Genomic DNA, 27,373 nt, shown 5'->3' with positions numbered 1-27,373 from the left:
GATTTCTTTTGATTTTCCCATGATGTCAAGCAAAGAGGCACGGAGTTTGAAGGTAGGCCTTGAAATACATCCACAGGTACACCTCCAATTGACTCATTATGTCAATTAGCCTATCAGAAGCTTCTAAAGCCATGACATCATTTTCTGGAATTTTCCAAGCTATTTAAAGGCAGTCAATTTAGTGTATGTAAACTTCTGACCCACTGAATTATAAGTGAAATAATCTGTCTGTAAACAATTGTTGGAAAAACTACTTGTGTCATGCACAAAGTAGATGTCCTAACCGACTTGCCAAAACTATAGTTTGTTTGCAAGACATTTGTGGAGTGGTTGAAAACCGAGTTTTAATGACTCCAACCTAAGTGTATGTAAACTTCCGAATCAACTGTACATTTCTTTGGTGTTGTGCCGAGAGCAAAACAAACACTAAACTGTCCTTTTAGATTATTTTTGGGATTTACTCCCCTTCACACTGCAGTCAGTGTGATGTGTCACAAGATTTAGTAATCTCAAATTGATTGGCAGTGGGTCTGCAGCAGGGGGATAGTCTCTGGTCCTGTCCAGATCTGCAGCTCAGCAGGCAGTCAGGCCCATCCCTGACTTAGAGGACAGCCTGTCCCCTCTGACTGCATCTCAGTTGTGTTGAATTGCTTACTTTCCCAGTTACCTTCCATTGTTCTGTTTCACTTTGACTAGTCTTCTCTTTCTAGGAGACTATTCACACAGTGCAGTATCTGTTGAATTGTTTGACACCTCTGAATAACATGATGGGATAATGTAGGTGTAAACCTTTTATTTTTTTGCCAAAACGTTTGTACAATGCGAGCTTTCCAGCCACTGTCACAGGTTTGATCTGTCTCCAACGGAATTGAACTATTAAAAAAACGTTGGGTCTTCTTCCATTGTCTTAGTTACATCCAACTTTTAGCTTTGACAAACTGCCAGATGAGCCAAACTGGATATTGTTACCAGTCCCATCCGCCCACAGAGGTTGAGTACAGAATGTTGCACAATGAGAAATCTTCTCAGATGACAGAGTCAGTAATAACGGCAGATCTAGCTGTAAACAAAAATGGCTAGTGGTAATTCAGGCAATTAACTTAAAAACAAACAGTTAAAATCAAATGAAACTTTAAATATCTACTTGTGAAACATAATATCTATCATCACTTGTATATTTTTAACTTAAAATTAAAAACATGATAAAAATAAAAAATCTAGAATATTTACATTGCATTCAGTTGCATAAAATGCCACATATTCTAGTTAACATATTGCTGCTATACTGTTAATCTACAGCTGGGTCCAAAAATACTTGTTTGGGTTTGAGAATGCACAGGATAAAAACACCAATGTAGCCAGATGGCTACCACACCACACAGCATTGTGCAGAATGTCACAGTATAAACTTGGTGAAAATACTAAATAAAGGAACATAAAAATCATGTAATTATTACGCTTTTTTTTTTAAGGTCTTGAATAACTTAAGTTTTGTGGTGTTTGAATGGATACTGTCTGTAAGCACCCTTGCAGATTCAAATGGTTTTAAATAACATTATGTGCATATGGATTTGATAACATATGGGTTGTCTTCCCTCTGAAACAGTGACTGTGACTATCACAGGAGCTAAACTAAGCAATACTACCATCCAGAGGACTGGGGAGGAATTTGACAGAACCTGAGGAAGCAAAGCCAAATCATAGACTTTGTTTTAAATGAGAGATTGCATTTTATACCATCTTTTTTTTTTTTTTCCTTTTTTTTTCTCCACTCAGTTAACACCAGGCTACATATCTCTATATAAAAAAATATACATATATTAAAGACCAAAAAAACCTTCTAAATGCAATTGTATGACAATGTCATGGTCCTGAGGGAGAACATTAGTCCTATGTCAACTGTACAGATAAAAAAAAAAAAGAGCATTTCAATCCCATCATTCACAATATACACAAGCAATGTATACGAAAGGTATCATTACAAAATACTTCAAAATAAAAGCCCAGAAAATATTGTATACTTTGAATATGGGAGCAAAGAAAACGTTAAAAACAGACCAAATATGCAATGTTATGTTAACAGGTATCTTTCAGTTTAAAAAATGTATATGTACAAAAATATATACATCACTTCACCAGAATATGAGGTTTATTTTTTAGACCTTTTTTTTTCTCTAAACAAAGGCATTAACCAAATTCAGCCAGCCAATGAGGGTTTACCTTCCTAAAACCACGGAACTTCAAAAGAAAGCTGCTCCTGCGGTACTTCCAAGAATCAAGCTTCCCCCTTTCCAAAATTCTATTGTTCTCAAACAACTAGTTTTTTCTCTGTGAACTCATGCAGCCATGTGATGAGTTGTAAGCTTGCAGAACTGGAGGGCGTGGAGTGGGGACAGAGGTGGCGTAGGCCTCAGTAGACTCTGGGGATGATGCGGTAGCGGACCTCTCGGCAGTAGTCATCCCACGCCGAGCCGTACTTCCTCCTGCACTGGGCCTCGTCACGGGCCTCCCGGTGAACCAGCAGGATGGATAGGTAGATCACATAGAAGTATGGCAGGATGTGGGTGAACCCTACAGGGCAACCACAGACAACACAACAGGTCAACTTACACTACATCATCTCATCTTAGCACTATACACCTATCAAAACATGGTTAGCTTTACTGGGCTGTTTCTGGTGCCTCGTCAGCACAACTCCGAAAAAAATACATACAAAAAACAAATGAAAGAAATACCTGGTAACTAAGTAGCTATGAATAACTGATTAACTAGCTGAACTAGCCGTCACTCACCACAGGGTAGGGACCATGCCAGAGCCATGATGAGGTCCCCCAGGTAGTTGGGGTGACGGACTAGCCCCCACAGACCAGATACCAGGAGACTCTTCCCCGTGGCAGTAGGGATAGTCTTCAGATCTAGAAAACACAGAGTTACAGTGAGTCCAACAACTCCATCCCTTTATCAAGGCAGGGAGCCTGCAAATGGATAACGTTTAGAATAAAACATACTGGGATTGAGGACTTACGGGATAATGTGGGGTCTGATGGATTTCTTCTGAAGGCGTTTTTCTGTGAGTTTGCTTTACGGAAGATGCAAAATCCAATGACTGTAACACATGATGTAAAGAAAATGTCATACTGGTAATCATACAACAAAATGTCATACTGGTACAACAAAAATAATATCCCAGACGACATATAGGACTAATATGAACGTATGCCAATACTAAAGGTCAGAGTACTAAGTCAGTACTACCGACTAACCATTGAGAGTGACGATGCCAACGATCCAGGGCAGAGAGAGGTGGTTGGGGTGGTGAACCAGGTAGTAGGCCTGGAGACTGAAGGTGAAGGGGACCCACATCAAGTCTCCAAATGCCAGCATGAAGCCAAACCCATCATGGGTAATATCCATATAGCTCAGGACACCCTCCTGGGGAGCAACAATCAACCATTAGATTACAACCAAATAAATTGACTAAATAACACATCAGGCAGAAATAAAAAGCAGGTTTTGTACCTCATGCAAGTAGGCATCAAGCACATAGAGCAGGTGAAAGCAGTTGACCAGGATCATGGCTGGTGAGGGGTAGTCCAGGTGGTGGAGTTTCATCTCAGCCAGAGCCATGGCAGCATTGATCACCAGCTGGACAGAACAGAACAGATGTCACAGGTCTGATTAAACACTCTCGTTGAACAGACAGTTAAACTCAGACATAGACAAACTAGTTCCAAAATGTACAGTAGTATCATTTTAGGATTTATTTGATGAATTTTAGATTTTACCACTAATGGGAGTAATGAACACAACGGGAAACTGAACACAGCTTCTTTGGTTTTTGCAGTTGTGTTTGAGGAAATAAACAGCCTAATTTACACTGTCTCTAATATACAGCTGAAATGTACTTTAATGGAAACATTTCAGTACACTACAGACAAACTTACCCAACCAATCAATCCTGGACGCAGCTCACAGAAGTATTTGAGATCAAAGCCTTTGATCCGGGGGTTAAGTTCACTTCCCATGAAGAAGTCATAAATCACACTCCCTGCGGAGGTGAGAAGAACAAATTAATCATATTATGTAGACCATTTGTAAGGCATCATCATGCAAACGGGTAGTACAGCAATACGGCTCGCAACTTGAGGATTGGAATGCATTCTCCTGTCAGAATCAATTGAACATTTGGATACTTAACCTGTTTCTATACATCTATAGCTCTGGATCAATTCATATTTGCTCTTAACCGTATGCTGGTCCATGTCATAATAGAACCATATCATCGAATCAAATCAGACCCAGATTGTAGAAGTGTGTCTACCAGTGACAACTACACACAAACACCCCATTCACACCCACTCACCAGAGTTTCCTCCGGGGGCCAGCTGGTCCTGGGTTGCCCAGCGAGAGCGGACGTACAGGTAGACACTGAGCAGGACAGAGCAGAGCAGGGAAGACACAGCCAGCTGGAGGAAGTGGTTGTGAATGTAGCTGAGGTCCACCTCCTGGTGCACTGCAGCCCCCAGGGCTGCCACCGTCAGCACAAAGGCATGGAGGGCTGGTGGCGGAGGAGAGGGAGACATACAGGGTTAATACACAGGAAGTTCCTCAACCAAAAGGTATTTCCTAGTTTCCTTACATGACTTATATGTTAATGAAATACATTGGCATAGTGCTTTACTACAGATATCAAAGTGCTGGGGGTAACGGACTAGTTAATCTCAATTAATTCATTTCAAATGAGAAGAAGAAAAAAAAAAAGGGGGGGGGGGGGGGAACAGGAATGCCTCACTATTCATTCTGTACTTCAGCCTGTCTCCATTCTTCAGGGGCATTCCTTCCACAACCTGGGGACAAAAGCACACAGGTTGGACATTCATTCAACCTTACAGGAAATACAGTGTACAGGAAATACATTATCTGAGAGGGATAATGTAGATAGGACAGGTTACTTTTTGTACAGTATCCCTTTTACTAATGTTTCCCAGACCCAGAGATCATGCAATTTCATGGGAGCCATATGGTGAAAGTTTCATACATTCTCAAAAAGACAAGGGTGCTTCAACGGTTTTCAAAAGGAAGATCAGGAGATGAAAATAGGAACGAAATGTCCCATTCTCTCCTGTAGTGTTCCAGCGTGGACCGTAGCCTACTCCCGCTGATTAATCTAATTTCTATCCTCTGCTCCGGCTAATGAGCAGAAATTAGATGTGAGCGCCGGTCATGTGCTCTGTCCAGGTCACAGATGGGAGTCATGTGTACTGCCTGTACTCTCGGGGGGGGGGGGTGTTGGTGTGTGTATTTGCCAGTGTGTGTACAGTTTGAGGAGGTGGGAGTAGAAATTCTAAGAACGCAGTTGCGCCACTAGACAATCGTCTACGGTTCAGTTCTTTTTTTCTCTCCACAATGACTACAACAGAATTTGGAGAGGGTAAGCTGATTCTACATGTGTGCCAACAGAGCAGTGAGGGGGTGGGTGATCCTGTTACCTTTCCGACAGGCAGCACGTAGAGCAGGGCCTGGAAGAGCAACCAGAGGACCACGATGCCAAACACCTGTAGGTCCCACAGGGAGTCCAGGGAAGGCAGAGGGGGGGAGCTCATCAGGCTAGCATCCTTCTGACCGCATACCACCATCAGGCCCAACACCGTCGCAGGCAGGAGCAGCGTCATGCAGAACACTCCTGCAAATACAGGGGGAAAAAGACACTGAGTGACTGGAGCCAAGGGAAGTCAGCCTGGCCCTTCTCCAAATGTCTGACTTATGTTTACCCTGTTACCGTCCATCAAGAAATACATTCTTGTCAAACGATATACAGACTTAGTCTGGGTACCAGTCTGTTTAGCTATCATTCCACTCCTTGCCACACTAAACATCTTTGGCATATGACACAGAGTACAAGGAGTGGAATGTTAGCTAAACAGAAGGTACCCAGGCGAATGCAGACTAGCACCCTAGTGCAATTTGATTGGCATAACAGTGTGCAGACTAGCACCATTCTTTTTTTCCTCACTCTATCCAGCACATGACAAGATGTGATAGGCATAGCAACCACATTTCTCAGTTCCTCACCTAGCCTCCCTCCAAACTCCAGCTCCGTGGTGATGGGGGCTGTGGCTACTGCAGGCTTCTGCTCAACCTCCTCTGTCTGCTCGGCTGGCTTGGCATCACCGTCATCCTTCCTGCGTCTCAAGTTGTAGCGGCTCTCTACTATTTTCTTATCTGTCTCCACATCTGCAGGCTTCTGGAGGTAGACACACATGGGACAGGCTGAGTGGTAGTATTTATTTACACAGACATGAACAACATGTCTAACCCACAGTGACTTGAGCTTATGGGGGAGGTTATCGTAGAATAAACTAAGTTGGGCCTCACACGGCTGGTGAGATGAGGAGGGGGGGGGGGGGGGTGTAATTCAGAGTCTACAGACGCGATAGTCCGGCGTCTCATTGTGACACCACCGTCTTCGGGGGACGCATAGCACGAATCTGCAACCACCCAAATTCCCAACCAACATAGCCTACGCGTCCTGTATTAATTTGAACATGTTGACAGTTGGAGAAATTGCTTGAGCCATGCTCAGAATTCAAAAAGTATGACAGCAAACAGTCAAATATTCTATAACACTGCTGTGTGTACACCTACATGTTCTGGTTGATAGACGCTTAAGAGGGCAGGGGGGCAGACACAGCATGAATGCCTGAGTCTAAAACGAGGGTCAATGGAGCTTGTGAATTTGATGTAGCCTACAGGCCTTACTGTTTTACAAGTCCGACAAACATGGGGAAAATACTATAGCGAAATATAAACAGTAAGACTATAATAAAGGTGCTATGTTTCACTATACAGGCCCCAATCTATGATGCAAAGCCAGTGAATTCAGTGACAGGCAGACACTATGAGCTTTCTTGTCATGCACATCCATTCTATTTGCCACGCAAATTATCTTTAGATGTGCATCTGCTATTAAAGGACAAGTGAAGACGTATCTTGTTATAGCAGGAAATACCACCATAAACCATTGTTTGGTTTTACTACTAGGTTGGCAGAGTTATATGTCATGAGCATACTGATAGCCAAAGTCTTGGTATTTGTTTAACATCAACTATGATCAAAATCCACATAAGCTGCAATGAGAAGATCTCATAACCTCTGAGGAGAGCAGAGAAAAGAGGCAGCACATGTTCAAACAGCATGTGACTGACTGATGGAACATTAGCAAGACACTAAGTGGTGTGTGTGGATCAGTCAGCTGGGGCTTTGTACAGGCTGACTCCCCCATGCAGTCCTCCCAACATACAGGAGGTACAACATGCATGCATCATGACATTCCTATACCTAAAAGCCGACTTTACAGCTAGGGAATGTTCTGTTGCCTAATTCCATGACTTTGGTTAATCTTGCTTACAGCCTAACACAAACATGTATTTTGTTCTAGGAGCATTGCGATAATTATGGATTGACAGAAACTAAAAAAGTAGGTATTCCTAAAGTACATATCTGGAAGTCTCACCTCGTTGACTTTGTCAGAAGTATCATTTCCCTCTTTATTTTCATGCTTATTGTTGCTATTGTTTTCAACTGGCTTTGCCTGTGGTAAATGAAAATGGAGTGAAGGAAGCAAAAACATCAACATGCAGAAAAAGGAACCTGATGACCAACAATAGTGAAAAACAGAGGCATGTCTACACAAACATGGACCCACCGAATTAATACTATAAGTGGTTAACTCACACTACGTTAAAATACGGGTTTATTACACCATTATTAGCCAATGCTTGATCTATCAAATAATGCTCTCTCTGAGGTTATACATTTTACAGGGCATCCTGAATACACAAACACATGCAGCAAACAAACATCAGTAGAGCAATATTTAAAAACGAAAAGCCATTCTAAATCCCAACAATGAGTGTGCCATCACGTTCCTCACCACAGGGATGAGTCTGACCTCTAGCGCTTCTTTCAGTTTGGGCTCCTTGCGTGCGGTGTGGGTCTCCGCGATGAAGGTGCCGCTGACAGTGCGTGACGAGGAGCGCCTGGTAGTCCTGGCCGGGGAACGGGAGCGACTGCGCCGCCGCGACGGGGAGCGTGAGCGAGAACGAGAGCGACGGCTTGGTTTGAACCCAGTGGGATTCTGGAACAACATAAATTACAGCATTTAGCAAGGTTACAACATATTATTACATAGCTTTTACATAACTGAATTGTAAAAGGCCAGCACCAATCAACTTATCATAAAAGGATAATAACATTTGATTATGCACTACCATAAAATTATAAACTCAAAATGTCTGAACATTCTCAAGGTATAAAAACACCATCCAACTGAGAAGTCATATTATGTGACATTGATATTCATCTGAGTCATGTCTTCAGTGACATGGTTGCCATGGAGATAGATAGTGGTCCTACCTTCATGTCAGCCTCTCTGAGCTCCAGCTCAGTGCCGTCCTTGTAGATAACAGTGTAGAGCTGACTCTTGGCATCGTAGCTCAGCACCTTGACCTCGTAGAACAGGCTGCTGCCGGGCCAGCGGCCCATCACTGTGTCCCCACTCTGAAACTTGATACTCGGCATCCTCATTTACCTGACAGAGAGCGAGAGAGAGCACAGGGGAAATACAAGAGGGTTTTGAGTCATTGAACTAAGACTGAAAATATTATTTCAGAGTTGAGACATGCTGCTTCTGTTCTCTTTCACTTTACCCTGATAAATTCAACAAAGACAGCAAATTATAAATAGGCCTATCAGGTTAGATACAATTTTTTCAAATGAGTCGGATGTGCATATCAAAACCATCCACGATGGAGGAGAAAGCTCCTTTAGAACATTTCCCCAAACACGTGCTCCAGTGGCTCTACTTGACTTTGGCGTGGGTGGATTAGGCTAGATGAGACATTTACAGTGTGCATTAAGAAAATGTAAAGAGGGACAGACGCGTGTAAGGCTTGACACAATGGAGCAGTGAGGTCAGCGGTATGGAAGGGGCTGCGGAGCTCACAGAAGTGCTGACGTGCCTGTCCCCACTAGGTTTAACTATGTAGTTTTAAACTCGACATTGCCACTCCAGCCCCCTTTGTCACTCTTTCAATAGCCTTTGTACACTGGATTCCAGTAACAGTCAGGTAACATCAAAAAATGCATTTTAGAAGTTTGACAGACGTTGGAAGTTGTGCTTCTATGTCTACCCTTAAACCAACATGTCATATCAACAAGTTAAAGCCAGATATTTTTTGCCACAAACTGTCTATTTCAATACACATTACACACACTATGAAAACATAGTTCCTCATCAAAGCAGATATTATTTAAATAGAGGGAAAAATAGATGTGAAATGCCTGACATATATTCCCTACTACTGCCCAAGTCCACTGGAATTCCACAGCTCTGTCCTTGTAATGACCACAATCAACTACTCAGCACTGGCCTGGGTCATATTTGTAATCTAATTTAAGTCAAAACGGTACACCACAGCTGCTGAAATGCATAAAAAAATATTTTTAAAAGTATCATTTTCCTAATGGCCCACAGACTATAAATAGAAGCAGAGTACAGTGAGCCCACTAATCGATCCGTCATAGCTGTCACTAATCTAGTAAAGCACATTCCATAACATCTCCATTAATGAATACCAACACACCAAAAGGCTCTGTGCTGGTGTCCTGGCGTCCCTGTTGAATTCCATATGGTGAAAGATATAGCTAAACGATGCTGACAAGGTTCACTACTCCAGGAAAGATGAAAGGATGCGCTGTATGATGTGGGTGGAGCTTTGAAAGTTAGCCCCTGCCTTTTGTGTCATACCTCGGGCACACAGCCTTTTAAATACAACATCCAAAAGTAAAGTAGTTTCAATTAATTGTTCACAATACTCTAATGGGAGTTTGTAATTGGTTTTATAGAAAGTAAATTCACCCAGCCCCCGCCAGGAGTTCATTAACGTTAGAGAAGTTCAGCCGCCAGTTTTTTTGGTCATCCATCTAGCTAAGCCAGCTTCATTGATGATGTGACTGAATGATGGATGTTGCTCGCAAGTCAGTGTTGAACATATTCCCCTAGAATTAGACTACTAAAGTGTAAAGTTACTTTAGAAATATATATTTTTTTAATCTGCAAAAATGTAGACAGCTAAATATATCTCCAACCAAACATTCACAGAGCTATCTATAGCTAGCTAGTTCGCCAGAAAAATAAGAAAGTGAGCAACAAAAAAACGAACATAATCTAATAAAAAAATGACCTATCTAACACTAGTTAGCCATTTTAGCTAGTCATAACATTGAACTGGAGTAATCAGAACGTTGTAGCTAAGCTAACTTACGTCAACTATCAAAAGGGGCAACCCAAAATATGAATCAATGTGCAAAAAGTAACTTTAGATTCATGGTAAAAATTGCTCGAATGTATCTGCTCCTTTAATGACAATAAATAGCTCCAAGTGATAGCAGGATGGAGGGAAAACGTCATAAATTCAAACCTTCGTTGGTAATGTTGACCTAACTAGCTAGCTAGTAGCAGGCTAACTTAACTCGGCGACCAGGCACATCAATGATGTCATCAACGGTCGATCATTGGTATAGGGTTAACTAACGTTAGCCAGCTATGTTTCAGGGCATGTTTACGTTTTTGCAACTGTAAACACTGCACCGACGCATAAACATGTGTAAAATAGCTGAATGTGTAGCGGCAAAACAAAGTTAGCCACTTCTATAAAATAAAAGATAAGTTGTTAGCTAGCGAAATACGCTCAGCTGCAGTGGTTACCGTAGCTAGCTAGCTGACCCCACGCAACACAAAAACACACAAGAAAACCCGTTAGCTGGCGGCCAAGTTCTCAACAAAGACATTTAAAAAGTGATCACATGTATGCACAATAAATGGTAAATATGCATAAAACCATATTACCTTTAGATAACACGTACGACTCCAATTAGGAAAATAAGATACGTATCCCGTTAAAAACGTGGAACAAAAATATAGCTAGGTATATTTGTAAAATCCGTAGCTGAACGTAGAGCGCGTTCTCCCTCCCTCTATCCGCGAAGCCCACCAGTCGATGATGGCGCGAAGCTCGCTGATTGGCTACAAAGCTTTTCTTTTTAAATTATTACATTTTCTGATTGGTCGATAGAGGATTTTAACAGAGTGCGGATTGGTTGTAACCGGCTTGTCCTACCGCTTTCTTGTTGACGGTGTCAGATTTCTAGACTGGTTGCCAGTATACCTCAGTGATCCCAACTCATGTGTCATGTGCCATCAGATTTCTACAAGCGTCAGACAAAATGGAGGATTTTATTTATTTATTATTGTATGGGAGATAATCTTTGTTCAAAAAAAAAATGAACATGTTTAAATTGATTAATTATTAATTACATTATTGATGCATGGAAAATGCTATGATATCATACAAACACTTCCTTGATTTATGTGGTAAATTGTAGAGCATTTACAACAATTTGTTAATAAAAAAAAGTAAACTGATTACAGTTGGTCATTAAAGGTTATTTAAAATTGTATTGAATTTAAAAAGTAACTATCAACGATTGAAATCCAGAAATCTGTAAATAAATGTGTATCATGTAATAAATAACTTTGTTACTGGCCATTAATTTAAAAAATGGTGGAAAAACATAAACAGACAGCACAGCTCACCAACACATTTGTTAAGCTTTCTAAAATTCTAAAGTGCTCATGCATTCTAGACCTCAGTAGATGTTGAATCTAATTGAATCTTATTGTTAATTCATCTGTCTGAGCTGAAAACAGTGCAGAACCAGTGACACTATCTACCAAATGTAAGGTTTATATGAGTTTAAGTTCACATCAACATCTTGTTGCAGGAGTTGCTTTCAACATTCCAAACCAGCTGTAACATGGTGCTATGCCATCCCCTCTATGAAGCTCTGATTTATCTTCAACACATTGGCCTAACTGACCTCACATTGTACAATTCAATGTAGGATGTTGCTTCATAGGCTTAGAGAGTGATTGCAAAACCACATTCAAGGAGTCGAGACATTGCGAAGAAATATTAAACACACACGATTACGAAGGATGATTATCATAAAACATATCTTATGTATCTCAGCAGTCAGTTATAATGTAAAGTCAAAACAGATGTCACAATTCACAGTTCACACACCTACAGTCATTTCATGACTGGCAGGAAATCAAAAAAGATTTTGAAAATTCAAACAAACTCTACAGCCCAATTACAGCGTTTTCTCAGCCCGCTCTCTGAGGTCATGAAGCCAAGCAGCTGCTTAGTCTATCTTCCTGTCTTACAGCAGTTTCCGCCCCTGCAGAGCCTTCTCTCTACTCCGGCACAAATGAACTGCAGATGGACTGGCAGATTTCTCAGACACTCCTCCAGGAAACGTCTTTCTACTGTTCATTGTGTTGCAAACAACCGCACACAGTAGTAGACTCCCACTGTGAGATCTTGTTACCCCTGTGAAAAGAAGCTGCAAAACAAGATGCAGATGATTGGCTGCGCTTTGCAATGGACATAGGCTTGGGTTCAGACAGCAACTGTGTGAGGGGTTAAAAATAGTATGGGCAACAGTCAGAGATTTCTCTGCTTCATTTTCAGTTAGTCCTGCCTCTTCCTGTTCGCCTCAGCTAACCTGTTGCTGTAGAAGGGCGCAAAACCTGAGGCGCAGATACGTTCCCTGCTAATGGGGTGTGAAATAGGGGGTAATGTAACATCCAATGTTATTGGTCTGCTACTAGGAATAGGCCTGCTGGGAATTCCCTAGACCTACTTAAGGAACAAGTGGCTAAGGCAGTGACTAACTCATGAGGGGACAGTTGTATAGCAAGTGCAGTCTTATGACAAATTCCTATACAGTAATGACCTCTTTATACCCAACATCTGTAAAGTATTCAACACTGATAACAAAGAGTAAAACAATGCTTATAATCACCATGAGACAAGACAAGTCCAAGGTGTTCACCTAAGCTCAATTTCAGTATTTCTGCTGAATCATTGTTGTTTAATATTTAATGAATGCCCTGCATGTAACATGGGTATGATCTCCCACACATTCTCTTTGGTGCGGATATAAACAACAAGTTATATGCAAAGGCTGAGAAGAGCTCTGTGAGAGAAACCGCTGATGCAGCACAAGTCCATGTATGGCCTCGTAACTCTTCAGATCAGTCTCAGGGCTCCTGTGCATCACATTCTGTCCCACAGCAGGAGAGAAATATCCAGATTAAAAAGTTAAGAATTAGTTACTGAAACAATATCAATTGAACACCACACAAAACAAAGTTACTTTTTAATCAAGTATTGCAATTTTTTTTATTTCATTCGCTCAAACAAAACAATGTTAGCATGTAAGAAAATTCTAATTAACATGAGAACGGTATGGTACAATGTGAATGATAAAATAATAAAAAGGAAACTGATAAATGAATTTCAGAGACATTCAGTTGAATTTCTGCTGCATATTCTTAATATGTCCACCAGCTTCGGTTCCCTCAGTAGATGGAAAAATCTGATTTTGGGGACAAAAATGTCACTGTAGAGCACAGGAGGTTGGTGGCACCTTAATTGGGGAGGATGGGCTCATGGTAATGACTGGAGCGGAATTGGTGGAATGTATCAGTACATCAAACACATGGTTTGGTGCCATTCCAGTCGATCCGTTTCAGACATTATTGTGAGCCGTCCTCCCCTCAGCAGCCTCCACTGCTGTAGAGGATATATACATTTTCAGATTTCCCAAGCGCCAAGAACCTAGACCATGTAACATAAACTGCTCTGTAACATACAAATGGCATGAGGAAAATACACAATTTCTGGGTTCAATTGTACTTTGTAACAGATAACTTCATTCTCCCTTTAAAAATAACTATACCAGGATGCAAAAAAACAAAACAATGATCATGTGTGAGATTATGACACTTCCTAGAATTATTACTAGTCTTTTAAAATCTTTGACATATTAAATGTAACTTCAGAACAAGGCACAAACCATGAAGATCACAAACAGAATTATCCATGTAGATCTGAATGATCCTTGATTAGAATGTTTCACTCCCCAAACCAAGGACTCGATATATCGATATCTCCCTTTCTCTTGACAATGATAAAACAAAAGGCGTCTCAGCAGAGTGTGACGTGTGTAGGAGGAGATTGTAGCTGAAACCTTTGGTGAGATAGCCACACTATTGGCGATGGCTGCATCTTGTAAGCAGGTTCATCATAGTATCATGAATTTCTATGGGTTTATAAAGTGCAATCGATGCTGTAAACACTCTTCTGTACAAACCTTCCAATGCTTTGATTCAGAGAGAATGAGAATGAAATAATTTGTGTTTGAGCAAAACACTCACAAGGGGAGTGTTGTGAAGATTGCTCAGTCACCACCACCCCTCAGCTGTTGCCATGACAGAACCCTGATCAAAGTCGATCCCCTTACCAGCAAGTCAAGAGAATAGAAGCAATAGAGTTTTACATTGAAGACAGTTCTTTCTATTACACTAGTCTCAGGTTGACCTGGTTTCTCTCAGTTGATTGTACATCGAGATTTTTAGGAAATCAAAAAGAAAATAGCTTTGAAAAGAAAACATTTTCAATAGAAAGTAGCCATTCCCATATGAACAAATAAGTCAATCAAAGGGCGAAAGCAGTATGCCATTATCAGAACTTCATACTATAGGGGAGGAAATAAAGGCAAACCGAAATGCTACAAATAATTATTAAGCACAAGTAAAACACTGAATGGCACAAGCATGTATGCAGATACGTCATGCCGACAAACTCATTTCTGGGGTGTCCCTCGTATTTTTTCATTACTAGTTTTGTATTTATTTTCTATGCAACAAAAAAAAAAGAGAATAACTACCATTTAGCTGCAATATTGATAAAAAGATACAGCATCCTTGAATCATAAAACAAAATACCATGAGTACCATGATTTTAAAAATGAATGGCATACCTCAGTAAATTAAGTACATTATGGCTATAAACAGGGAGGGTCTGTCCATCTCATCTATTCTCTACCCATTTGTTTCAGAACAGTTAGAATCTATGAGGTGGATGTACAGTAGTGAACAGAAGGAGGTACAGAATCACTATCACATCCTCAACAGGGCGCTGGAGTGGAGTTAAAAGAACAGGAACATTTAAAGGAAAACATGTGGGGGAAATTCAACCCAGATGCTACATTTATTGCTTATAAACTGACAGACAATAATGCAACTTCGTGGCAGTAACGCCGTACAAAGCCTTACATGCACCAAAAATTTGACAGAAAATGAGAGGGAGAGGGAAAAAAGGTTCAGTTCATAATAACAGTACAGATATTTCAAATAGTTCCAGATCTGGTCATGGTGATTTTAGCATTATTAACCATCACTAATTGACAGAGGTTGTTTGGTAAAGAGCTACAAAGATTGACTGTAGAAAGGCATGTACCCTTTGTGACCGTCTCATCAGCCTGCAACACATAGAAACAGTGATAAGAAATGCAGTACAGGTGCTTGTAATAGCGATCATTTCTATAGAAAAAAGAAGATAATGATATTCGGATATTAAGCCAAACAGACCAAAAGACAGACCATCTTGAAAATATTTGATTAAGCTACTTGATATGGCCATGGTTTACATTAAAACAGACGATTGATAGACTTGGAGATATATGTTTTTCTTATTTTGTACATATTCAGTTTAAAATAGTATTTGAGGAAGACAAGCTTTACAGAGTCCTGCAGCAGTAGACTATACCAAGTCCATCAGTCAGTCCCTCATTCACATCAAGAGGCTCCCTCCTATGGCCCTATGGGAAACTGAGTCCTACTTCCCTTTCCCTCCCCTCCTGCCTCCAAACTTAACACTCACCCACTAAACGTGCCTTTTTGCTTTGAAATCACAAGTGCGCACCAACCGTTCCAATTCTTAGTGTGACCGCTGTCTGTTTGATTTCTCACACTTCAATGGTTAATACAGTATACAGTTCAATATAGTTAGTTTTTTATTTGTTGCTTTTCCTTGTTTTCTTGTGTTATCGACAAAGAGAGAAATCTTTGCATAATGACAGTCACTTCTCTTTTAAGACTGTGTCCTGTCCTCCAGGTGAGGCTGCGGGAAAATGGTGGCAATGGCCAGGCTTCACAAGATGGACGCCAGCAGTGCTTTCATACTACACGCCTCCCACACTCCCTCGTCCCCAGCTGTGCGTCTGACGCTGCTCCGCCCACAAACTCTGTCTTCTGTATTAATATGGTTATTGTTATCATCATCACCACCTTTTAAAACTTTTTTCCTTGTTCGTTCCTTTATAATATTGTCCCATCTGAAGTTACCCGGTCTCAGTTGTCCAGTAATGGGTGTAATTTACAGGGAGGTGAGATCCTTCTACACGGTGTTCGACTTGCCCAGCTCCTCTCTGATGGCTGTGGACAGACAAACAACATAATAATATAATAATATGCCATTTAACAGACGCTTTTATCCAAAGCGACTTACAGTCATGTGTGCATACATTTTTACGTATGGGTGGTCCCGGGGATCGAACCCACTACACTGGCGTTACAAGCGCCATGCTCTACCAATTGAGCTACAGAGGACCACATGACAGTTATATTGTGTTTTGTGCTGTCTTTGCTGTGATATGATCTTAACAGTGGCTTGAATGGTGTGATGCTAATTCTCTGATGACAAAGGTATAGCAGGCCTCAACTGAGCATAAGCGGTTCCTCTCAGCCCTGTGCTTTGAGGAACTTGTTCCACGCCCTGTCACATACTACAGAGCAGTATGTGCATCAGGTTCATCAAGCAATCAGTTACCATCAATGAGTTCCTCTTTCAGCTTCGATAACTCCTTCCTCATCTCGTCCAGAATGTCCTGAAAATACAAGGTTGGAAAGACAAGGTAAGAGACAAAATACAGTGGAAAAACGAATAACTTGTTTCAAACTTCAGGCACTTTGGACATGTGAGATGGGGGAAAACAGTGACTATAAACAGCAATGAGAGATACTGTCCCAGAGAGCTGAAGCATTGTTAGTAAGCCCATAGTGTCACTCCTCTGTTACTGCTCTGTCTCTGACTGAGGCTGCTGCTGTGTGCACAGATAGGGAGGTTATATGGAGAATTTACACTTATCTAACAGGCTCATTCATAGGGGAGGAGGGAGGGATTGCCCCAGCACGGGACACCGTCATTGGACACACCCTCTCAGGGCTCTGTAGTATGCTGTGTAAAATACTACAGCTCCAATGTACTGCCAGCAAACAGCAAGTCAGTCATTTTTCACTTGTCTCCTCTGAATACCTGTTTCAATCTGTCATAGTCGAGACCTTCTGTTGGCACCCCGTTGGCACTTAGGGATCCAGTCGCTGTGGACTTTGGTCTGTAGACGAGATAAACAGAAAAAGTTAAAGTAGTATACCTAAACTGGGGCTATTGTCGAGTGGGACTCCAGAAGTCACTCTTGGAGGAAAACAAGACAGCAAAGTGCCTACTTTGGTTAGATCACTCACCTCTGCATTCAGTCCTCAGACACTTCAATCACTCTTAAAAAATAGTTAGATTAGCATTTTTTGCAACTATAACATAAACAAGTTGAAAGAAAGTGCACTGAAACCCCAAAGGAGGACATCTTTGAGATTTAAAATGGATTCAAATTGACGGTTTGATATCAAAACACAGCAGGAAACATAGGAAGTTACAGAATTAAAACAAAAAAAATTGCCATCATACACCAACATCTATTCTTTTAAATTCAGAATTTGGAAACGGATATATAAATCTGGCAATGTAGAGAATAATGTACCACAATAATCATTTACATGCCATTTCATATCGATTTGTCAGCATTGATAACTACACTAGTGGTACACAGCTGAGCCTATTTGACAGGGTACCTAACCCTTTGGCTGCCCACATACAGTATGAGGCACCTTCATGAACTTAGTTAGTTCAAGCATCATTATGTTCTGAGCAAACTGAATCTAGATTTAGGCAAAGTGAACCAGTAAATTAACTGGAAACTATGTCCTATGACTGGAATCACAAATAGAATAGCTTAATGCTTTAGGTCAGGGATTGGCAACTTTGATGGGGTGTGGGCACCCAAAAAATCTGAATTCATCACGAGGGGCCGTAATAAAATTGAAAATAAATAATGTTAGCTGACATGGGCTAATTGACTGACTATCAGTGACTGACATAACAAGGGAATTGATCAGAGGGCCTTCAAAAGGGGGGCCGCCCTGCCTTCAGTAAAGCCAGCCCAATACACATGCTACACACCAACCGTTTGAGTTCACACACCAAGTAATAGGAAGGAAACACACAGCTAACATTGGGTAGTTCAGCCCGATTTAAACACAATCAAGTTGGTCAAGTTGAATCAGAGTTCAGAAACAGGCCACTGTAGTTACAGCATGCAATGCAGCAATCACACACAGCCATGCTTCTCTGCCATTGGATCAGCTGGGACTGGACACCGTTGCCAACAAGGTAATCACCATGGGCTACAACTACAGGAATGATTCAAGGAAACTGAGTGTGAAATTAGTGAGGAAATTAACTCCTTGAACAGCCAACAGCTTATCAGGGAGGAAGTGGAAGCCAAGAGAATAGGGGAAGTGTAACCTATTCTCACAGTTGTCTTTCTGCAGTGTCTCTGTGTGTTTGTGTATTTCTCTAGTGGTCTCTCTGACCTGCTCTATAGGTCACATACAAAGGCCAGTTTATGTGGGAGAAATTAATAACACCCATCTGCCAATGCAGGGCTGTGTGGCCTTATCTATGGGGTCCTTCTGGGACAGAATTGAAACGGATATGAATATTCACAGCACTGGACGGGGCGAGGTCTCCTCTAGCTTCCTCACTATACAGTAGCACACAGCCACAGAGTGTGTTGAGTATGTGTGTACATGTGTGGGTGGGGGGCACTTTGTGATGTGTTTGAGGGATTCCCTTTGACAGGAATTTAGCAAAGTAGACACTTTGGAGAGATGAAGGACAGTAAAACAATGATTGTAAAGCTACTGGAAACGTAACATGACATAGATTGTTTATTATTTAAATAAAAATAAAGCAATGTATATACGTAGCATTCATTAGCAGTCTGGTGATTACTTTGCTAGCAAAACAGAGATACAGTATATGGGAATTACAAGGCACTAACCCAACCCCCAACAATATCACTTCCACTTCGATCACAGCAAATTATACAAAAGGAGTAAAAAGGGAGATGTATCACTCTACAGGCCTGTTTACCTGTTTACAATATCAGAACCCATCGGATTTCTCCACGGTGAGCCACGTCAGTGAGAGAGAGACTCCAGCTTTTAAAAGGCCTGTCCTGTTGCCCCAGGTCCCTTCCCTACACCAGCCCTAACTAAACCTACAGGCTACAGAGAGCAAGGCTACAGAGAGCAGACGGAGTATAGCTACCAGGGCATATGGAAAAACAACAATCGCTATTGATGATATATTGACTTTGTTTTAAGTTTACTTTACTTTGATAAAGCATTGTAATAGGAATTTTCTAGGGATCTGTTAATTATTTGAAACTTTTTGCGTTAATAGGCTAAAATGTAACGCCAACCGCCTTTAAAGGAAGTTCTAAAAAACATCTTACATTCTCAGAGAATTAAAACAAAAAAGGACTTGTGGTGGAGGCAGCCAGCATTCTGTTTTGCACATGGAAGCAGGAGATGCATTTCCAGAGCACATTCTCACCGACAAACCGCCATTTAGAGCCCTGTAATTAAAACCTGGAATTTGGGGTTTTGATTGACACATCTCAGGAACACTCACTGCTACAGACAACCTTGCCTAGCGGTAAGCAGAAGCCCTGTGCTTTAGTCATGTTATTAACCAGTCATGAATCAACAAGCCCAGGGGTCGGACCCCAGCAGTGTGCCATGCTCTGCTATCCTCTGTGCTCCTTCTCTCCGGTTACGTGACAATGAGCGGCAATGCTGAGGCAGTCAATGATTCAGACAGGCAGTGGATATTTTGACTTAGTTGTGCTTGACCCAATAATGTGTTTAGACTCAGACTAAAAATGTATTACCGTGTGTACATGAAAGCACACAATTGAAATCTAAGCCCATTTGTGGATTATGGAATGCTGGTATTTACCTTCCAATGACCGGGGATTTGCTACCATTCATAGTGTTAGTCCTCTCCCATGGTTTCCTGGGCATGTCTGAGGAGGAGACAAACACACAAGCATTAGATATATTACACTGATAGAACTCAACCACTTCATCAGGAGACAAAACAATACAGACAAACTCTATAGACTGAACAAATCTGCCAAACTACATTAACTGCTGGCCAACACTGACTAGGGTCCTGGTGGTCTAAATGTGGAAGGTGCATGTTGCTGTTCCTGTGTATCTCTGACCACTACAATCCTGTACTGTATCCTGTACTGAACCCCACTCACCTGGTGTGCTACAGGCAGACACTTTGGGCGTAGTGGTGCCCTCGCCGACCTCGTCCTATTGGAGAGAAGCACAGTGAGTTCAAAGGTTAGAAGTTATAGGTCAGCTTCAGATACCCAGATATCAGAAATGTGACCAGGCATTGAGTTAATAATCCACTGAGAGAGATCCATTGATCCTCTTTAATGACCCTAATGACCCTCAAAGAGAAACATATGAAGCTCCAAAGATATTCAGAAGAGATGGATACAGAATACAAACACCAGGCTACAGAATACAAACATCAGGTTACTGAATTATAGATGGGTAAACTAGATAGATACTGTCAGGCAGGAAATACAGAGATTACCTTTCCCTGGCCTCTGTCTGTCTGTCATACTCACAGCTCTCTGCTCCGGCTCAGGCGATGATCCCTTCTCTGCAATTCTTCTCCTGAAAAACAACAAAATATTAAGATAGATTGCCAACCTCATAACATGTTATAATATTGTAAACCTAAATAAAGATTTTCTAACTTCCCACTCCCAGCTACATAGTCTGCAATGATAGAACACTCAAATAATTAAAATATCTATATTGAAAAGAAATATTTGGGCATCAAGCCTTCCTCAATATTGTCCCCACTCCCTGAAGCCACCCAAACATGCTGTCTCCCTCCATGTTTCAAACGGGGGTGTAATTTAATGTCACCTCCTGGCCAGCAGGGCGCTCATTTCCTCCATCAACCCCCCTCCTCCAGGTGCTCCTCCCAGAGGGCCGTTCCCTCCAGGTTTGGCCCCTGCAGCGCCAGCCAAGCTCCCAGCCATGGCTGCAGCCAGAGCAGCTGCCGCGTCACCACCACTATCACTCTGTGAAGTAGTGGTCAGTCAGTTAAGTAGTGGCAGACCATGTTACAGAGGCACATAACTGGGGGTCAGGTATGGTGGAGTGCAGTATATGGAGGAGTGAAGTACAGTAAGGGCTACATGATTTAAATGTATCTGAAGTGAGTGGCAGCTCCCAATTAGTGCTGAGTGATTAGTGTTTTGAGGTCGGTTCGGTTTTTGTTAGATTATTAAAAAAGAATCACTGTGTTCTATTTCGGTTTCGATATTTTTTAAATGATGAAATTATGACGTTACAATGATTTTAGAGCTTTTTAATGGAAATTCCAAAGCCCAAAATAGTGAACATTTAATTGCCAAAACATTGAAAATATTCAATTTTCTCTGTCAGGTCCACATTGGGTAGACATCAATAGAAAAATAGGAGATTACTATGAAATAATACAATATTTCAGTTGTGTATATTACTTAGTTTTTATTTGATGACTATTCTTTTTCATTCCTTAAAGGCATCATCTCATCTCTACTCAGGCAGTAGCAGTCAGCCAGCCAGGCCATCTAACGTTATGTGCTCCCCATACTGTACTGTCTTTAGTCATCCTATTTAGCTAGCCTGCCTATGTATGCTGCAGAGCTGTCTGACAAATGTTTTACTAGTTCTTCAAAGTAGATAAGGTATACTTTCACGAACTGTCACTCATCGTTGTGTTGTGTACATTCTGCTCTCATGTGGTCAATGCGGTCTGTGTGTATCTAATCTAACGTAGCAGGCGTAAAAGTGTATCCGTCCAGAGATCTGTATAAAATGACGAGATGCTCATGTCTATGCCCTAACAATGGGAGTAGTTGTCCCAAAGGCGGGAAGGCAGGCGACAAGCTTCGGTCCAAAATAAGCCCATAGAAACGCATTGGGCTTATTTTGGACAGATTTGGGCGAGAGTGAAACCTCTTGGTTGCCTCTTCTTCGTCTCTTGGCGCAATGGATTATGTAGTTAATTACCACGAAAACTACAACTCCCTTCAGCCCAGCGTCCCACATAGTTCTTGGCTTGATTTCTCAGATTTCTCTCGTGAATTATTTGATTTCTCTCGAGAAACGGCGAGTTGGGCTCACAAAAAAATAACTACATGGAATTCAGGTAATTGAACCGAAGTCGATTTAATAACAGAAAAAAACAACGAAATGTTGGTTAATAGCTCAGCACTACTCCGAATAGAGGGGATATAAAGTGTGACTGGTGCTGGACAAGATCACAAGCCTGTGAGGATATGGTATGAGACAAACAGTGGGTGTCTGTGTAGGGGTAAGGATGCGTGGGTGTGTTTCTGTTCTGTGCGTGTCGGCCTCTCACCCTTGGCACTTTACGCAGCTTGGCTCCAGCGAGGGCAGCGGCTAGCCCGGACAGGGGGCGGTCCTCCGAGGGGGAGAAGAGGCCTGGTGGCAGGGGAGGGGCTGGTGGAGGTGGAGGGTGGGCCTGGCCACCAAGGGAAGGTGGGGGTCCGGGTGGGGGAGGGGGCCCGCCACTGGTAGGGGTGAGTGTAGGGGGTAAGGGGGGAGGGGGTGGAGGGCCTGATTGGGCCGGGGGGGCAGCGGCCGTGGGGGTCACATTGGAGCCGGGAGGGAGGGGGGGAGGGGGAGGAGGGGTGGGCAGGACCGGTGTCAACACTGTGTCTGTATGGGGGGAGGAGGGAGAAGAGTAAACGGTCAGTATCAAACTTTGGGACTCACAGAAAGAGTCAGGAGTTCTCTCCTATTTAGTTTATCCTCACACACAAAACTCAGGCTTCCTAAAGTACACATAGTATATTCAGCATCAATACTAACATTATCAGGCTTGACCATTTAAAACTTGTGTGTGAAGAACAAAACTGTTTTTTGAAGACATGGTATGAACACACTACATCCCCTTGTTGTTTGTCATACAACATGCATGAATATCAGTGAGTTGTGGCAACGGCCTAAATGTATCCATTTGAATGAAGCAAATGTAGACATCCAACACATAAACAAGACAGAAAATGCATCGGACACAGGAACTCTAGCAGCCCTAGTTAGGTCAATATCAGCATATGCCTGCAAGAGCAGCCCTAAACCATGGAACCACATAGATGTATTAACTGTAATAATTAGCTTGTAGAAAATCATTGTGATTCCTCAACCCAGACAGATGATTGGCTCAATAAGCCATGATGGAATGTTCCCATATTGAGCTCCTGTCAGTGAGGGTGTGACCCATAGAATTAGGAATTAGAATACTAATTATTAGAATAGTAATTTAATAGGATCTCTATAGCGTGACCAGTTTCCTTTCAGCCAATGAGAGAGGAGACTGGAGGGCAGAGTTCACTGGAACACGGGTGGGTCAGTCCGAGTGGGAGAAATAGTCTGACTGAATCATCTACATATAAATGCTACTCACGAGTTACTCAAAGGGCAGTTGTAATACACCAAAATCTAAAACTTTAATAAGTTAAAAAATATTGTCTCATTAATGCTACTGGAGTGTTTGAATTATGTCAAATTTGAACTTTTGAAACTGCAATGGTTTTCAGAAAGATTTCAAATGTGGATAACTACTATTGAATTAAATGTTATATCCCATCAAGTTGATAAGGTAATCAGATGAATGTGAGGGCAGGTTTAGGGTGAATAATAAAAGGCTTGTCCTCATTTGACATGCAAATGGATATTTATTTATTTGGATCCCCAAATGCAGAGGGCACAGACATGTATCTGCTAACAATTCCATTCAGGAGAGGGAAAAATCATAATCTTAATATTATTGATTCCAGCTGCTAATCTTACCATGGATTGCTTCTGACAGTGAAAGTGACTGAGTTCAGTCAGTCATTTCATAATCAAAATACAACTAAAATGTCTGTTAATTGCTCAGCACTAGCATCCCTCCTGTTCCCTTGAAACATACTGTAGTGTCATGACAATAACCCTAAGTGAACAAGGATAGCGCAGAAATGAGTCTCCATCTATCAGTCCCTTTTGTGTCACGTATACAAGCCAACTGTCACCAGGTCCAGTAGGCTTGATGAACACAACACTGACATGACAAGTGAGGGTGAAAAGTCATGGTAAAATACTAAGGTCATCACAATGGTGAATTGCAGAAAAATAATAGTTTGAGGTGATAAAAAAAAACAAGCATGGGAGAAACAGAGACATTGATCCCTTCAGACTTTGCTGCAGTGATCTATAGCTAGATGCAACAGAGCCCCCTGTCTGAGTGCACACACACACACACACACACACACACACACACATACACGCATGCATGCCATGCCTAATGACCAGACACCATTCAAACCAGTTCACAACGCAACTCATGACCATGAGCAATAGCATGAACATACATGGTGAGAGTATGCTGACAAAGGCCAGACAGACACCTGACCAACACAGATTAACAAGCACCTAGCAGACCTAGAGCCACAGCCACACTAGCCACCGCTGCAGCCAGCATTGGCACCCAGAGCTGGGCCAAGTTGGTTAGGGCAGGCCCGCTGCTCCCTGGCCCCACCATTAGTGGGTGAGTGGAGGTAGAGAGCGAGGCTGAGAGAGGTGAGGCCTTACCCTGCTGGGCCAGAGGGTCTGCAGGCTGAAAGGCCTCAGGAGCCGAGGAGCAGGAGTCTCCCAGCACAGAGAGGTTTACAGAGAGGTCAGCAGAGGCAGAGGGAGCTGTGGAAGGAGAAGGGACAACAGCAGGCTGGGATGAGGGAGAGGACACAAGGGGAGCGATGGGGGAGACAACGGGCGACTGCTGGCAGGGCAACGACAGGGACAGGGAGAGAGGGGGCAGCGGTGGAGGGGGAGGCGGGGTGGGAGGCGGGGCGGGGTTGCTGCTGTTGCCGATGGTGACAGGTGAAGGGGCAGAGAACATGGGAGGCCCATTGGGGGAGGGTGAGGCGGGTTTCTGTGACAAGGAGCTGGAGACTGGGATGGCAATGACAGGGCGAGGGCCGGTTGCCTTGCCCGGCGGGCTACTGATCATGACGGGGGGCGAGGGGGGCAGTGGGCTGAAGTTGGTTGCTGACCACACCACAGACTTGGAGGGGGGTGCTGGGGCCGGGGCGGGGGACGTGGGAGGGATTGGCTGTCGCCTGGGGACTGTGGCGTAGTGGGGCAAGACCGGGTGAAAGGCGGAGCCTAGCGAGGTGGCGAATCGGGAGGCAGAGTGTCGTAGAGGCGGGGTGGGGGGTGTTGCAGAGGAGGGTGACGGGGTGGGCGGAGGGTAGTTGGGGGTGGTGGGAGACACAGACGTAGAGGAGGTCTTGGAGGAGTACTCTGGAGGCGGAGGGGTGTAGAGGGTACTTTCAAATGCTGAACAGGACAGAACAGGACAGGAGAGAAGCAGCCACCGTGCAGCCACACAAGGGGGGAAAGAACACAGGAGAGGAGAGAGAGAAAGGGGGGGAAACAGAAAGAAGAGAGAGAAGGGGGCAAATGAAGCAGGAAAAACCAGCACAGACCTAAATCTCCTTTTACTTTTTTTGGTTCTTTCTCTGACAGAAAGGATGCTACTATTAGTACACAAGGTTAGCAGCTGAGACAGAACCTGAGGCAGACTCTGTAAACAATGTGTACACATGGATAGAGGAAGCAGAAAACCATAGACCATCGTACTTTCAGGAGGGAGCGCTTGGCTTGGCCCCTCATTGAACGAAGCCTGATCAAGTGATGCACACTTCAAACGTTTTATTAGCCTCTGGTGGAACTCACAGGATCAACACCCACCAGACACAGCACTGGTCAGTCACTCACTCTTTCCATGTTGCATCCATCCTGTCTATACCAGGACTGAGCAAGCAGAACAGTTGTATTCTATAAATGTAGAAGTCAAAGCACCACAATTGAGACATGTAACCAATTTGGACATGTTTTGTTCATTGTTCGGACAATAAGCAAAATGGTACACAGACTCGGGTAGAAACTAAAATAACTTATTAAACAAAATGCTTAAATATTTGGGTGACTTCACAGTTTCAATCAATCACCCCTTACTTGCATTCCCCATTACCTAGCTTTCTATCAGAACGATTTCAAGTCAGAATCTCCTCTTTGAAAAAACAAAGAAAAAATACCATTGCAAAGTCTGTGTTTCTCATGGTGTTTTTTAATCAATACCCACATCAGTAGTATCTTCTCATCTCTCATGTAAAGTACAGAACTAGTGAGCCGAGGCGAGCCATGGCGGGGGTATTATCGCTGGGTGGTCACACAGCCAGAGCCTGACTGTATGCTCTGAATTATCCATGCTCTGTTTTGTTGTGGCCTCAGCCAGCGTAGCCCTAGAGTTAGCCCAGAGCTGAGGCCACTCCTGCCATATGTTGACTGAGGGGTAATGTTGCTAATCCATTGTGCCAGCCTCATTCTGCTCCACTAACCCTCAGTGGCAGCCACACACACACACTCCTTCTGTTCCTCCAGCCAGAAGACTCACTCTTGCCCAAATTGTCCTCTCTTTTTCCTGACCCACCAACTGCCTCCTCCTTTCTCCCCCCCTCCCCTCCCCTCCCCTCCCTGGGTGACCAGAGGCAAGCCCCAGCTTTGCTCTGTGATCCCAGAGTAATAACACCCACTCACCTCACTAACCCCAAAATGGACATACACTACATCTCCTCCATACACACTAACTAAATGTAGCCTAGTGTGTTCCCTAGGAGAGTGGCTAACAGAAGAGGGGGACCAGTAGAGGGTGAGGCAGGCCTAGAACCACCACAGTGTTATGAGGGGTTTCCATCAGAGGACCGTTAGGAATGGCTAGATTAAAGAGGTTGAGATTCTCTATTCACACAAGGAAGCTCTTGTTCTTTCTAACGTGATGAGGGGCATAGCTAATATGACACAGACTCCACAGTGACGGATACATCAAGAAGCTAATTTAAGACGGTCAATGGATCTGTGGATGCCCTATTAGCAGACCTCTCCTCAACAAGTGTTCAGTTAGAAGTTCAGCATGGTTACACACAGCATCAGCATGACATCCATAGACACTGACTACATCCAATGGAATACTGAACATACTATGAATTCAATTGAAAATCCAACCAAAAGCTATTGCAAGGCTATGTACAGTAGGCCAACAGCGCAAATGTTTGTTTTTCCTATAGGAAA

At 42.7% G+C, this 27,373-nt stretch overlaps 2 protein-coding genes across 4 annotated transcripts in view; both read right to left on the bottom strand.

The window, feature by feature from the left end:
- Positions 1-1,469: 1,469 nt before the first annotated feature.
- On the bottom strand, positions 1,470-11,065 carry lbr (lamin B receptor). Of its 2 annotated transcripts, none has more exons than XM_084151007.1 (14): positions 10,910-11,065; positions 8,416-8,590; positions 7,952-8,137; positions 7,514-7,591; positions 6,073-6,244; positions 5,490-5,683; positions 4,793-4,847; positions 4,364-4,558; positions 3,945-4,048; positions 3,520-3,645; positions 3,264-3,432; positions 3,026-3,106; positions 2,793-2,915; positions 1,470-2,571 (listed from the first exon to the last, which is right to left on the bottom strand). In XM_084151007.1, the coding sequence occupies exons 2-14, from the start codon at positions 8,584-8,586 to the stop codon at positions 2,411-2,413; spliced, it is 1,815 nt and encodes a 604-aa protein (XP_084007133.1). In that variant the 5' UTR covers positions 8,587-8,590; positions 10,910-11,065; the 3' UTR covers positions 1,470-2,410. The 2 variants fall into 2 exon arrangements, with proteins under 2 accessions (XP_084007133.1, XP_084007132.1); XM_084151006.1 differs by having other exon boundaries at positions 7,934-8,137; positions 10,910-11,039.
- Positions 11,066-13,295: 2,230 nt separating this feature from the next.
- The window catches only part of LOC311108753 (protein enabled homolog), a gene marked incomplete at its 5' end in the record, with an annotated part of 147,876 nt that continues 133,798 nt past the window's right edge, over positions 13,296-27,373 (bottom strand). Inside the window, 9 exons of one of the 2 annotated variants that reach the window (XM_084151490.1) lie at positions 13,296-16,408; positions 16,803-16,860; positions 17,289-17,367; positions 20,115-20,181; positions 20,425-20,479; positions 20,806-20,854; positions 21,113-21,270; positions 22,599-22,912; positions 24,833-25,579. In XM_084151490.1, coding sequence (XP_084007616.1) covers positions 16,371-16,408; positions 16,803-16,860; positions 17,289-17,367; positions 20,115-20,181; positions 20,425-20,479; positions 20,806-20,854; positions 21,113-21,270; positions 22,599-22,912; positions 24,833-25,579 — 1,565 coding nt within the window. In that variant the 3' untranslated portion in view covers positions 13,296-16,370. Of the gene's footprint in view, positions 16,409-16,802; positions 16,861-17,288; positions 17,368-20,114; positions 20,182-20,424; positions 20,480-20,805; positions 20,855-21,112; positions 21,271-22,598; positions 22,919-24,832; positions 25,580-27,373 lie in introns of both variants that reach the window. The other variant, XM_084151491.1, reaches the window with a different exon arrangement.

Source organism: Coregonus lavaretus (genome assembly GCF_964263955.1).
Source record: "Coregonus lavaretus genome assembly, chromosome: 33".
NCBI classification, from domain to species: Eukaryota; Metazoa; Chordata; class Actinopteri; order Salmoniformes; family Salmonidae; genus Coregonus; species Coregonus lavaretus.
This window is presented reverse-complemented; position numbering and strand designations above follow the sequence as displayed.

Bases quoted from the DNA above. Each gene is read 5' to 3' on its own strand.
- lbr (XM_084151006.1), bottom strand. From the start codon at position 8,586: ATGAGGATGCCGAGTATCAAGTTTCAGAGTGGGGACACAGTGATGGGC. The intron at 7,592-7,933 runs GTGAGGAACGTG...CATTTACCACAG, and splicing joins AGGTCAGACTCATCCCTGTG to GCAAAGCCAGTTGAAAACAA. The intron at 2,916-3,025 runs GTAAGTCCTCAA...TGTGTTTTCTAG, and splicing joins ATCAGACCCCACATTATCCC to ATCTGAAGACTATCCCTACT.